The 15,149-nt window shown below is 34.5% G+C and overlaps 1 protein-coding gene across 1 annotated transcript; it reads right to left on the minus strand.

Moving 5' to 3' along the window:
• Positions 1–12,035: 12,035 nt before the first annotated feature.
• On the minus strand, positions 12,036–13,561 carry LOC139777235 (putative nuclease HARBI1). The gene is made up of 4 exons (XM_071714535.1): positions 13,210–13,561; positions 12,793–13,079; positions 12,159–12,726; positions 12,036–12,094 (listed from the first exon to the last, which is right to left on the minus strand). Exons 1-4 carry the CDS (start codon positions 13,443–13,445, stop codon positions 12,082–12,084), a joined length of 1,104 nt encoding a protein of 367 aa, XP_071570636.1. The 5' UTR covers positions 13,446–13,561; the 3' UTR covers positions 12,036–12,081.
• Positions 13,562–15,149: the final 1,588 nt, after the last annotated feature.

Consider the following 15,149-nt stretch of genomic DNA (forward strand, 5'->3'; position numbering starts at 1 on the left):
ATGGATGGTGTGAAAAGAAGCTCAGGTATCTCCAGAAAAAGTTGCATTGGTTTATGGAACTAATCCGGTACAATAATTCCACACACATCAATAATTTTTAAATTGATATCAAGAAAGTTGATGCTTTTTCCTTCACCGTATTTGTAAACATAAAAGGAGGATATCTAAAATGTTTTATAAAAAGATAAAAAAATGGTATCAACCTCCAAGAAGACACATACATTAGACTTCAATAAGGATTATTTACTGATTGTAAAAAGACTTTCACATTAACTAACACTTTTGGTTTATTTTCATAACTATATATTTAATTTTATTTATTGACGTGTTTTACTTACTAACATGTTTTATTTATTGACTAATCTTCTCACGATATTGATTATGTTTTATGATATTGCTGGGTATCCTTCACCTTGTATTATAAAAGCGATGTATTTAGTCGATGAGCGAAAGTTAGACGGAGAACATTGACTCCATAATTAATTTAGACACTAATGATTGTTGCGAGCTCAACTGTTTGATAAGTGGTAACAAATCTGTTTTCACACATAATTTCTTGTAGTGGCTAACCCCTTTGGTTTTTTTAAATAAAAAAAAAAGAGGAGTAGTTGATCCTGTGACAATCACAATCACAATCTTATCAATACTTTCACGTGATAGCAAATTTGCGCCTTATTGATCAGCGGCGAATGGAATGCGTTGACTTTACTACCACTTATACGTCTCTCATAATTGTTCCATAGATCATGATTCGTTGTATTAATTGTTTGCACTGAAGACGGTCCGAAAGATAGACCGAAACGTATGTATGTAATTTTAATTTATATGTATTAAAGATTTTATGTATTATATATGTATTGTATACTCGCTATAACAACGGTGTTTCGCTCTTACTTGCCTTATTTAACGAATAGTTAAATTACAACCTGAGAGATCTCTATTAACAGCCTATGTCTAAAGATATTATATCTAAAACACAGTGTAAATAGAATATTTGTAAAATATCTCTTATATGATTTACTTTACATTACATAAGAAAATATCATTTGTTTTATGAAATAATTGATAGTAGCTAGGAAATAAATATATAAAATAGATTCTAAGATTTAAACTAATTAGTATAATTTATTTCACTATTAATTCTATTGTTTGATAAATTCATAAGAAAGTTTTTGATATTGTCTGTAATGATAATGATGTTATCATCAGAAACAAATGCAACGACGCGCCGCCGTGTCATTGCTTTCACACTGTCAGATATGGAATGATCGATACGTTTCAGTTAACTCCAGATATTTCGGAAGCTCAACGGATAGTTGCGAAGGAACTCAAGGCTGAAGAGTACTAGGATAGGAGAGAAGAGGAAAGGAGAGGGTTGGACAAGGGTGAGAGGATGAAATTGACGAGGCAGCGCGAAGAAACGATAGAAGAACGAGTATTCGCGTGGGCGGGAGCGCAAAGGAATATCTCTGGTAGAAAAAGCGTAGACGGAATAGCGGTTGAAAGGATTTCGCGAATTAAGACGCGATAACGAGCTCCGTTCACTCTCGAAAAGCCGCCCTTAAGAGGATCACGGTACGACACCGCTACGTCGATTTCGTAGTGATTGGCTGATTATCCGACGAGGTAATACGCTGGTTTATTGTCTGTCCAATCTGACACTTCAACCCCGGAAACAAGAGATCCTTTTCACTCCACTGATATCTCGGTAGTGAGAGAAATGAAAGTTACAAAAGGCGACAAGGAATAAATGCGCATTAAATACACCAGCAATTTGATCTATCGGTGCTGGAATAATGTAATGACACAAAGAATCTTGTGTATTTTTTTATTTTCTAAAAGTGTTTCTTACTTGATATGACATTAATTCCGCGTCATTATATCATTAAAATATTGAAAAAAATGTGTGTGCGTGCGTATTCGTGTTAAACTTATTTTGTTATTATATACCTACAATTCTACGCGTAAAAATAGATGGTTAATAAATTTATTAATTTATATTTTTTGTAATAGTCCTGTATATATATTTCTATTTATATCTGTCTTTGATAGCATATTCTGTTACACTTTTTAATGCAAAGCATTCTCGTATTTTATTTTGTTTCATTATGTTTTATGTTATTTGATAAATGATTTATTATTATAAGGAGATATAATAAAATATGTACAGTACCCTCCATAAGTTTGGAAACACTCTATAACAGATGCCGTACGTGCGACTATTTACAGATAAATAATCATACGGCAGCGATCTGTGCAGATTTTTGGTATGAATATATCGTAAGACGTTCAAATGATGATATATATTTCCACCTGGGACACTTGCAACACTTGTACATGCCGAAAATATGTCGGATGATCATTTCGCGACACCGAAGTGCTCGGAGTTGAATTTGTTGAACAGCGAATCACAAGTCACAGGTGCACCTTTGGGAAGTTCTCCAGCAAGAATGGAAACGTATCTCGACTGAACTCCGAAAGTTGATCCACCGTATGCCGAGAATATGCAAGGCAGTCATTAAGGCAAAAAGTGTGGTTACTTTGAGGAATGTAAAATTTAATGGAAATTCTTTATTTTAAAAGCCTGTCGGATAACGTATGTATGTATGTATACCTTCATTTTAGTTTTCTTTAGTTAAATAAACACTTACAAAGCAAAATATATTGATTTTATTATGTACTATTTCCTGTATATTGCATTTTATAGAGTGTTTCCAAACTTATGGAGGGTACTGTATTAGGAATAGACTTAATTTAAGCAATACTCAATGAAAATTGGCAGCTCGAAAGCAATAGAAAAGGACACGATCAAGAGACAATGGCCTTCAACCTCCCTGAAGGGAGACCTTCATATCCACGTCACGTCATCTATTATTGCGTTAACAGCTAATCATCTACAATCCCTTGTTCTACCGCGTTACAGGGGATTCCAGGAGGGTGAAATCCAGACGATGAGCACGGAAAAATAAAGGCAACCTCACGTATCTCAGCAGTGAGCAAGATGGAGAATTATCACAACTCTAAATAATATTTGGAGTTTGGAATTGTAGGAAACATTTACATATAAATTTATCAAGTATCTTGATGAGATCATATCATCAGCCGGATATGCGGCCGATGTCCTAAGACGTCGAGATGATCTCGCTGTGTGTGAGTGGAGAATTAGAATGGGACCAGGAGACGGATTGTTATACCTAAACAAATCACGAGATTGTTTGCAGTGGCATCGTTTCACGCATGAACCCGTCGCCGAGGCCGTTCTTTATTCCATTCTCGAGAGTCGATGCCACTTGAGCGAGCTCGAGTATAGGCGAATGCGAGGAGGGCTGCTCTTGCTCTCTCGGTCGGTCGCCGCGTCGGCCACCCCCGCGGAGCGGACGGCTTTGATCTACTCTAGAACTAACCCTGCTGTTATTTTATCCACTTCGACGATGCTCCAGAGACTGCAGGATTCCGCTGCGCGTCGTTCAGTCATCGCGGGCAAAGGAATGACGCCCGCGCGATTGTTTTTCGGTCTCCACGGCCACTCGACAGAAAGGAATCGTGCTCTCACTGAAGTCGCTCTCTTTGTTTCTCTTCCCGGTTTATGTTTATCAAAGTGTGATTGTCTTGTTAGACAAGTTCCAGACCAATTCGCAAATGCTGATACTTGGATTGATTTACATGTATTTATGTGTATTTATGATACGCTTAGTATCAAATAATTCGCCGAAAGGTCCAAGTGGACCTTTCCACTTGCTCCATGCTTATGGCAGTAACTTTCGCTTTGAGAGATACATAAAACAGTGAATATGTTGTGGTCGGCTTGAAATACTTTTTGCAAAAAGAGTTGAAGTAGTTTCTTGATATGTGTTTCTTTCCGTTTCATAATTATCGTATGTAATTTTCAGATGCACTTGGAGATTACTGGACTTTGGACAATTAAATAATTGGCTGACTTGTAACTACCATGACATTCGCTCAACTACAGCTATAGTTTATGGATTTTAACAAAGAGCAGTCTAAATGGTGAGTCTAATTGTAAGTTTTCATTGTAGCTGCTGCATCGGAATTACTTGCGGAATTTGATCTTCTGTTGTTTCGTGAAAAATAGTAGAAGCTTTTCAATTTACATCCTTCTCTTTTTATGTTTTCTTATTACATAGCAACTTAGATATATATTTTACATTTAGTATTAATTAATATGTACAACTTGACGAAATATCTTCCAAATTTATTTTGATATACTAAACTCACGGACGAACGGTGTTCTGTCATCGATTCGCTATACATATACATATTAACTGCTATCCTAAAATATTTCGAACGTTCGATATGTCCGTTAACATCGATGTTTGATTTGGAAACGTCAATGTTTCATTATGAGTCTAGCGGTCAAAGTTTCAGTTATGCACATAATACAAATAATTAAGTATAGTCATATAATACAAAATTCTATTCTTACAGATTTTAAGATTTTATATAATATTTAATGAGACTTTTTTCACTATAACAAGCACAGGAATATGTATATTATACTTAAAAAATATATAGTTGCGTTATAAATGTAAATAATATTTCTATAAGTTCAGTTGAACTGTTTTCAAAAACGCATACGTAAATTTGATAGCCATCCGACTTTCAGTAAAGACTACATCGACGTTTTCGCTTAATCGCACCTGATGTAAGGCTTAAAGGACGACAATTAGATGATGGTACACGTAGTGGTAACCTCGACTGAGATTTTCCATATTCATGGGAGATCAACGCGCGTTTAGATGGGGGATATGCCGGTGAGTTGATCAAAGACCGCTCGTCTGCGATGCCAGTGTCCTCACAGCCCCTGCGCGAACTTTTCGCTCTTTATTACTCAAACAACTCACCCTGGCACCCGAAGTTCAACTGTACTTTTCAAATAATGACCTCGTCATATTGTATACCTTTGCATTTTTGCATTAACAACTCACCGCTTTCTTTTAATATTTTGTGATCGACGACGGCTACATGACGGTGGGGAGGAGAGGAGGAGGGGGAGAGAAAGCGGTGTTTTTGAGAGACGATAAAAAGAGGCAGAAAATGAAATCCACTCACGACAAGATATCCTATTTAAACCATCTAATGTTTGATTGCGAATGAACATGCTGTCGTATAAAGGTCTCACTGTTTAGATCCTTTTCTTCCAAATTATGTCAAGAACTTATACGCCATTTTTTTAAAGAATAATTCTAAGAAGATTTACTTTTAAGTCTCCACATAAACATTATTATTGTGGTAGCTCCACATAAACAACATTATTATACTACTTTTTATACAAAATCTGTGTAATTTATATATTATAAAGATATAAAAAAGTACATAGAAGTACATCAAGAATAGTATGGAAATATTAATGCAAATAAAAGATTATTCTATGAACTGCGGTGTGTAAGAAAAATATGTAACATTGTGTGGTTAAGATTTTCGTTGGCTTACCCTGTATATACCCAGTAAGCAAGGAACATTAAATTAACGTTTAGAAATATTGACTTTATGTGTATTTTTTAAACGTTTTTTAATAATATTATACACATATTGGAAAAATATTATTTCGTAATAAGATTTTTTTAAATGCTGTTAAAATATTTTAAAAACGTTACAAAAAATATTTTTCAAATGTTACTCTGACATTTATTTGAGATCAATGCAACAGTTCAAAATTCCTTGTAATTTGGACTTAGAAATAACGTTAGTAATATATTAATTTTCTGTTGTTATAATGTTATTGTTTTATATTGTGCGCAACGCTCATCGTGACAGCCATGATGTACATTATCCTACATACGATGCGTGAGTGCGTATACACGCGTGTGGATCGAGCAGTGCGGAGTGCTCTTTATATTTACAGTATATATATGTATATATACTGTGTATACATATATATATATATATATATATATATATATAAGTAACTATTATATTCTAAAAGTTGTATATTAATAATAAGAACTCAATTAACCATACGTGCTCTAAATAGTAGCTGGTGATGCAAGATTCATTTTCCGATTTACAAGAGAGATTTACAGAAGAGAGGAAATATCAAATCTATCTACGTTCTATAATAGACTTGTCTTTGGACATATCAAAAATATCATCAAGGTTCGTCAATGCTATTATTTCGATGGTACCAAACAGTGTAACTTTCTATAAAATTACCTCAAAATTTGGCGAAATATGTAAACGATAACGTATAAAGCTGGTACAATATGCATAGAGATGATTTGTTGAAGAAGTATTGTACGGTTTTAATACATCATCGTTTGCATATATCACTGAAAGAGTAACTTAGTATAAAATTAGTATAAAGTTGATAGACGTAACAAACGATCAGTATAAACAAGACCAAAACTGACTTTTTATTTATTTCTATATTTTTTTCACATATTTGTGCTATCACACTCCAAAGTATATAAATATATTATTGTAAGCATATTTTATATGTACAGGGCAATGAATATATCTTAACATACAGGATCAATTGTATCAAATTCAAGAAACCACCATTTGAAAAAATTGACCCTGGCTAAGATAAACATCAGTGAACAATATATATCATAAGGAAAACTCTGTACAAGATATTAAGATTAGAGAACATCTTCCCTTAAGGATGTATGTGTGCCATCTCAAAGTCATTACCAAAAATCTAAAAATTTCATAGATTGTTTTATTATTACGTCTAAGTATCTGTGTAAAATTTCAGCACAATTCTCTTACTGGTTTAAAAGTTATTGTAATTAAGGATGTATTGGAGGTATTTCAAATATATTCAGAAAGTGCTGTAAATTGTTTCTAAATTAAATGAAAAATACTCTTTAAAATTTTTAAGTTATTTAAGAGTTATTTAAGTTTAAAGTTGATAAAATTAACATTATCCCTTATAGAGAATCGACACTTTGCTGTAAATATAAATAAAATATAAATAAACCATTAAGACATTTCTTAAACTTTTTTTATGTGTAAAACATACATCATTGATATTTGATATTGATATTTTAAGTTTCAAAATTTTTTGCCACAAAAAAATTTTTTTAATTGTTTAAACAATACTAATTATTTAAATAACAAAAAATCATACTCAAACTGTTAACGGTAATCTCTTCTAACATATAAAAAATTTTGAGTTGTTTGACATACATGCAAAGTCTTCAATCAAGAAAACAAAATTATACTATATATAGATATAGGTAAAACATCCTTAACTTCTATTGACAGTTTTCTTACTTTTGAGGAAATGCTAAAAAATGACCAAGAAGCTTTTATGCAAGTCATAAGTAAAGCTGCTTATTATTATTAAATTATGTATATGTTACGGGCAAAGTCCGCATGGTGTGCAGTGTCGGCATTGCCCGGGCAATGTCAGCATTGCACAACGCGATTGGGCAAAGTAGTTTATTAGCGGACATTGCCCGGTTTGATGTAGGCAAATTTAACACTGCCCATCCAGCGTTGGCAATGTCAGCAACGATTATCACATTGCGGACTTTGCTCGGTTCCAAGTGGGCAATATCGACAATGCTAAATCTCCGTGGGCTAAGCTGCGCTAAATGTCCGTCTATTTAGCGCAGCTTAGTCCATGGAGATTTAGCATTGTCGACATTGCCCGCGGAGTCCGTAGTAGTCTAGGTTTCTCAATTTTTGGGACAGATATTTATGTAATAAAATTATTAGGTGCAAATTTAACAGTATTTATTAGAATATAGGGTAATTGTATAGATGGGGGGATCACCTTGGATGACCTTGATATTTTAGTATGTTGTCAAGGTCACCCTCCTGAGTGACCTTTAGAAGGTTTCAGCCCGCGCTCGTTATTCGTTAAAAAGTTATTAACAAAAAAAGTTTGGAAAATATAGCAGCTATTTTGAGTATTGAAAGGCATAAATGACTAATATATATGTCGAAATAGTTCACACATACACTTTTTTTTTGTTTAGTTTTTGTTTAGTTTTGTTTAGTTTAGTGACGCGCTTTAAACAGTTAAATACTGTTAAAGCGCGTCATCTAACCTATGTAGATTAGTGACGCGCTTTAGGGCCGGTTGTTCCACCTTTCGATAAATCTCGGCTTACTCGACAGATTACTACCTATAGGATAAATCTTACCGGGTAGTTTACCAGCTACTTATACGTGAGCGTTGTTCCACGGTTATTAATCCTATTGGTATTTACCTGCTAGTTAAGAGAAATATATCGCGATTATTATTTCCGGAAACGTTTGTCAGCAACTTCAAGTGGGTGCATCTTAACCTTTATTTTCTGGCGGGCTATTATTACTCATTCGTATATGCAACATTTTTATAATAATAGAATACAAGTAAGATATAACAATTATGTACATACAATAAATATAAATATATTATAAGATATATCTAATATATTTTAATAATTTATGCTAAAGGGATGACCGAAAAGAGAAAGAGAGAAAGAAGTTCCAATTTCTCTAATAAAGAAATTGAGATATTGGTCTCGACAGTACACGAATTTAAAAACATAATAGAGTGTAAAAAAACAGATGCTACAACTTGGCGAGATAAAGATGCTGCATGGGAAAAAGTAGCTGAAGCATTTAATTCCAACTCTGGCGAAGTGTTTCGATCAAAAAAGACATTAAAAGCAAAATATGAAGATATGAAAAAAAACATTAAGAAAAAATTAGCCCATAATAGAATGGAGCAATTTAAGACTGGTGGAGGTGAACCACAAATTCGATTCTTAACTGACATTGAAGAAAATATCCTTTCGATGCAGCCATCATCTGTAGAAGGTCTATAGGCCAGTAAAATTAGGTTTAAAAATGGCAAAACGGATTGACAAGCCAATTTTTTGAGGGTGAGTAGAGGGTCATAGGAGATGCCCAAATTCACAAAGTTCAAACAAAATTTCCCTGTGCGTCGGCGGCCATCTTGAAAATAGGGGTGAATATTTAAAGTTTGAATATCTTGGCTCCTATTGGTCGAATTTTTTTCTTTTTTTTTAGTTTTGTAGGGAAAAATATTTGCTACAACTTTTGTTCGAAAAAATTTTTAAAAGCTGTCAAGGAAAAAAAGTTACAACTAAAAAAGTGCCGTCAATTAGGGGTTGAACATCTTTATTGACACTTATATCGCTCCCTGTTAGTTTGATCAAAAAAATGTTCAAATAAAACTTGTAGAGGATTCAATTCTCTACAATTTTCGTATATATTTTTTTGCGGTGACTCAAAAAACACCAGAGATAGAGAGCGCCAAAGTTGAGTGTGTCTAGTAAATGCTCTTTTTCGTGGGGAAAATTCGCGGTTTTATTGTGAATTGTCGTATATTATAAAACTCTGTTCCGCGAACTGTACAGTGTGTTATTGTGTGTGTGTTGTTTGTGTGTTATTGTGTGTTATTGTATATTATTTTCGATCAGTCGTGAACTGTATTTCGAGCGTTTCAGAGTGAAATTTCACGAAAATGAGCGAGTGTTTTATTTGTGGGAAAGCGCTGAGCGACGGCGAAATTACTGTCGTTCAAAAAAGAGGTGTGCAAACTTTACATTCGTTTGCTATTAAGAGGGGCGACGAGGAACATGCGCGCATGCTGGAGGACGTCAACAACATCACAGTGCACGTGCACTGTCGAAAAGTATACATCAACGAGAGAATGGCTGCAGCGGCTATTCGTCGTCGGAGCAACTGTGCTGTTTCGACCTCAAAATCACTTCCATCTTCTCCGCGTCGTCATCGCAATCTTCGAATCATCCACCGGCATTCCACGAAATATTTACAGTTATCCGATGTTACCGTTGAACAAGCGTTCGAGGACGCGGACACACTAATTGTCAAAACTGCAATAGAAAATGCATTTTTGTACGACTCCGTTACAATTATTGGTGAAGATATTGACCTTCTCGTTCTGCTCACTGGTCTAGGACAGGAAACTCCTAACGTATTTTTCCGTAAATCCGGGAAAGGAAGAACTCGGGAGGCCCTATACTCGGCGAAAAGTTTCAAACATGTTTCTGTAATCGATCACATCTTTCTTCTTCACGCGTTCACAGAATGTGATACTACTTCAGCAATTTACAATATTGGCAAAACGAAATTAATCAACATTCTCGAGAAAAACGATGGACTCCGAGAAGTTCTTTACATGTTTAAGAAAACGAAACTCGATATCGACGTCTTGACAGCAGCAGGAGAAAAAATATTTTGTATGTTGTTTGGTGGGACCGAAGAAGTGTCGCTTAATTCCCTACGATATAAGCAATTCGTTAAATCAGTGACAAAAACAAAATTCAACCTTTCCTCCTTGCCTCCTACCGCAGCGTCTGCACGGCAGCATACATTCCGCGCATACCATCAAGTGCAAACCTGGCTTAACATCTACCAGGATCTAGAGGAATGGGGCTGGCAACAAACTCGACTAGGACTAGAACCAATCATGACCACCCAGGATCCAGCGCCTCCTGCGGTACTCAGATATAGAACGAAAGGCACTTTCTCGGATCCGTGGATTATATCTACTGGAGATACCACGTAAAAAAAAATGCGCCTGAAACTCTACCTCAGTGGTGGTGCAGAAAAGAGTTTTATAATATACGACAATTCACAATAAAACCGCGACGCGGTCTAGTAAATGCTCTTTTTCGTGGGGAAAAAGAGCATTTACTAGACACACTCAACTTTGGCGCTCTCTATCTCTGTTGTTTTTTGAGTCACCGCAAAAAAATATATACAAAAATTGTAGAGAATTGAATCCTCTGCAAGTTTTATTTGAACATTTTTTTGATCAAACTAACAGGGGACGATATAAGTGTCAATAAAAATGTTCAACCCCTAATTGACGGCACTTTTTTGGTTGCAACTTTTTTTCCTTGACAGCTATTAAAAATTTTTTCAAACAAAAGTTGTAGCAAATATTTTTCCCTACAAAACTAAAAAAAAAAGAAAAAAATTCGACCAATAGGAGCCGAGATATTCAAACTTTAAATATTCACCCCTATTTTCAAGATGGCCGCCGACGCACAGGGAAATTTTGTTTGAACTTTGTGAATTTGGGCATCTCCTATGACCCTCTACACACCCTCAAAAATTTGGCTTGTCAATACGTTTTGTAGATATTCGGTGTTTTTCGAGCTAATTTTACTGGCCTACTACCATCTGTGTGGGATTGCGATCAACCATTAGGTATATCATTTTATAAGATATATATTATCTTAATTATATAAGATAGCTTTAAAACTATTTTATGGAATTTCAACAGAAACCAGCCAGGAAAATGCAACAGTTCAGAAAAATGCAACAGTTGCAGGTACGGACCTACATTCTATGGATACAAATGATACTGTACATGTTGATAATATACATATGGGGATGGTATGTACATTGTAAATATATTGATACGCATATTTTAATGCACGAATAAAATAATTAAAAGCACATTCTTTATCAAACAGATTAGTTCTACAAGATCACATGATGAACAATTTGATGCGGAATTTTTAATCATTTCTGACAACGAAGAGAATAATGGAGGAATTGAAAAGTCTAACAATCAAGACAGTAATCGAGGAACTAAGAGGAAAACAATTACTAACGAGACTGGTGTTTGTATGTTGAGAAAGAAAATAACGCCAGAACTACGTCCTAATAAAAGATTGAAAAAAATACATCAGCAAATTTCTCACGAAACCTCAGAACGAGACCGAGAAATGAAGGAAGAACTTCACCAAATAAGAATGAACATATTAAAGAAAGAACTGGAGATGAAAGAAAACCAATTCTTCGTAGAACGCGAGATAAATACAGAACGGTTAAAAGCTGCTAAAGTTGAAAGCGAAACGAGAGTATTGCTAAAACAGATAATGGAAGCTGAATTAGAAAAACTCTACAAAGACTGATTGTAAAATTTCTTTATTATATTACATATTATAAAATAGATATAAATGTTATGTTACAAAGGTAAATGGTTTATGTTATAAAATCAAAACAGCTATGTGGAAATTAATTTTCGTGATTAAATCATTCCCAAATCAAAAGTGTTATGTATAATTATATAATTTTCCATTCCTGATGTCAGACTATATTAATTTTAACCAATTGTACATTTCAACGGACAAGACTGTAAACAAAAATTGTGTTAGAAAGAAATAGTTTTTTAAATTGTGAAGAAAATAATACATTACCCTGTAAAATATGTATCAATTAATGATCGCCGTTCATTTGCATTATCAATGCCATTATGAAATTGTACTTGTTGGATTTCCAATTCCTCAATTACAGCTTCAGCCTCAAGATCGACTGGAGGATCAGGTTCTGCCATGTCTTGTGCAATATTATGTAGTACTGCAGTAGCTACTATTACAGCTTGTGCAGTTGCAGGTTGAACTCTTAGACCAAATGCCAATGCACAAAATCTTCGTTTCCATACTCCGAAACATCTTTCAATGACATTTCGTGTTCGTATTTGAGATTCATTATATAATTGTTCAGCTCGATTATGAATTTCAAGCAATGGTGTCAATAAAAAATTAGTGCAAGCATAACCACTGTCACCAAGTAATAGTGCATTTCCCATTTCGGCATTAATAAATCTTGCACGTACTCTGCTAGCATTAAAGATGGTAGCATCATGGGTTGAACCAGGCCACCGTGCTACAATGTCCAAAATTCGTAAAGCACTGTCACAAACAGCCTGCACATTCATAGTAAATATCCCTTTTCTATTTCTATATACTTCAGCCTCTTCTCCACCTATAAATATAAGCAAGATATAAATACTATAGATTTATTATTCATTATTTTCAACCTAATACATACCTGGCGATTGTATTTTGACATGAGTACAATCAATTGCTCCTACAACTTTGGGGAAACGAGCAATGTTGTAAAATCTTCGTTTTGTGTCCCTTAGACTCTGATTTGAATTAGGGAAATTAATATATCGTGGACGTAAAGAAGCTATTGCTTCTGTAACCTTTTTTATAATCCTGCACATTGTGGATTTGTGAATACCACCAAAATCACCAATTGCAACTTGAAAGGTTCCAGTTGCATAGAATCTTAAAGTAAGTAATAGCTGGTGTAGTGGTGATACAGCATGATTTCTGAAATAAAAATTTATACTTGTATATTAATATACTATCATATATGTTATAGCTGCACGAGTATCCTTGCTTATACAGCATATACATTATATGAAATAACCTAAAAATAAGAAATACGTTTAATATCTACCTGTCAGTCCTGCTTCTTATTCTCTCTTCAATAAGATTTAAAATCACCTGGACAGTGCGTTTGTGAAATCGAAACCGTCTTACAAATTCTATATTATCATATTCGTTAAATAAATCTGGACGTGGACGAACTGTATATCGCTTGCGAAGCACTACTATATATATTTCTTCATCAGATTCTTCGTTATCATCTTCGTCACCATAAAGAAGTTGATTTTCGCATAATCCTGGTTCCATTTTCGATACCGTCCGATACCGTCCGTTCGATAATATCCAAATTCTTTATCGCAAAATATTAATATACAAATGCGTGAAACGTTAGATACACCAGCGCTGTGCATCTCCCGCTGACGGGGTATGATTTCTAATCCCACTACGCATTTATCTGTCAGATAAGTGGCTTACACGGTACCCAAAGTACCGTGTAATTTATCTGTCGATAGTGGCCATTTATCAGGAAGTTAAATTTTACCGAGAAATGGAACAACGCTCTACAGACATTTATCCATCAGATAAGTTACCACATAGTTTATCTGAAAGTGGAACAACCGGCCCTTAAACAGTTAAATACTACCTACATAGGTTAGATGACGCGCTTTAACAGTATTTAACTGTTTAAAGCGCGTCACTAATCTACATTGGTTAGATGACGCGCTTTAAAAGTATTTAACTGTTTAAAGCGCGTCACTAATCTACATAGGTTAGATGACGCGCTTTAACAGTATTTAACTGTTTAAAGCGCGTCACTAATCCACATAGGTTAGATGACGCGCTTTAACAGTATTTAACTGTTTAAAGCGCGTCACTAAACTAAACAAAACTAAACAAAAACTAAACAAAAAAAGTAGCCCACGGAGATTTAGCATTGTCGACATTGCCCACTTGGAACCGAGCAAAGTCCGCAATGTGATAATCGTTGCTGACATTGCCATCGCTGGATGGGCAGTGTTAACTTTGCCCACATCAAACCGGGCAATGTCCGCTAATAAACTACTTTGCCCAGTCGCGTTGTGCAATGCTGACATTGCCCGGGCAATGCCAACACTGCACACCATGCGGACTTTGCCCGTAACATATATATTAGATTATAACCTTTCTCTTCCCAGTAAGCAAAAAATCATTATTACAATGTTATTGCAACGATATTCTAGAACTTGTAATGTTGTTAAATATGTAGTTCTTAATGTTGTATAGAACATCATTATGAACATACTTTGACCACGATTCCGAAATTTCAGTAATGTTGAAATGGGAGTGCCATAACGTTGCAAATAACATTGTGCTAAGGTTTTTCTATCATTCCTGTAATGTTTTTGAGATAAAAATTTAAACGTACTATCAACTTTATTACAATATTATATTAAGATTACCGTAATATTAATTCTAACATTTATTTAAAGTTCTTATTGATGTTTTATTTCTATTACAGGCAACATGTTTTCAATAAATATGCAATAGTAATAAAATATCTCAATATTTATTGTCTAATTAATATTTAGATTGCTTTTATAGACCAGGCTTGGACAACTTTGAGCTCCAGAACCACGACACTTCTTTTCTATCCACGGAAAGTAGGGGGAGTGTCGTGGCTCCGGAGCTCGAAGTTGCCCAGGCCTGTTATATACTAATCAGCATTGGGGAATAATTCACAAATTATCATAAAAAAAGTTTTATTTATATAAAAATAATATATACCATATATATTACAGTTTTCAGTTTATCACAATAATATCTTTAGTGAAGAACACTTATCCTAGCGGAAGGTTTTGGGATAAAACTTATCTTTCAAATAAAAAAAATCAGATTTCTGTCTCAAATCCAGGAAAAAATGCATTTTAAGGCAAGATCAGATGTGGTCTCACATCTCGTCGTTGATCCTTGAATAAAAACTAAACGTGATACTGAGAAAAAATGCCAAGCCAAATAATTTTATCAAAATCT

Source organism: Temnothorax nylanderi, unplaced genomic scaffold, assembly GCF_030848795.1.
Source record: "Temnothorax nylanderi isolate EJ_2023f unplaced genomic scaffold, tnyl_v1.0 TNYL_tig0141_pilon, whole genome shotgun sequence".
Taxonomy (NCBI): Eukaryota; Metazoa; Arthropoda; class Insecta; order Hymenoptera; family Formicidae; genus Temnothorax; species Temnothorax nylanderi.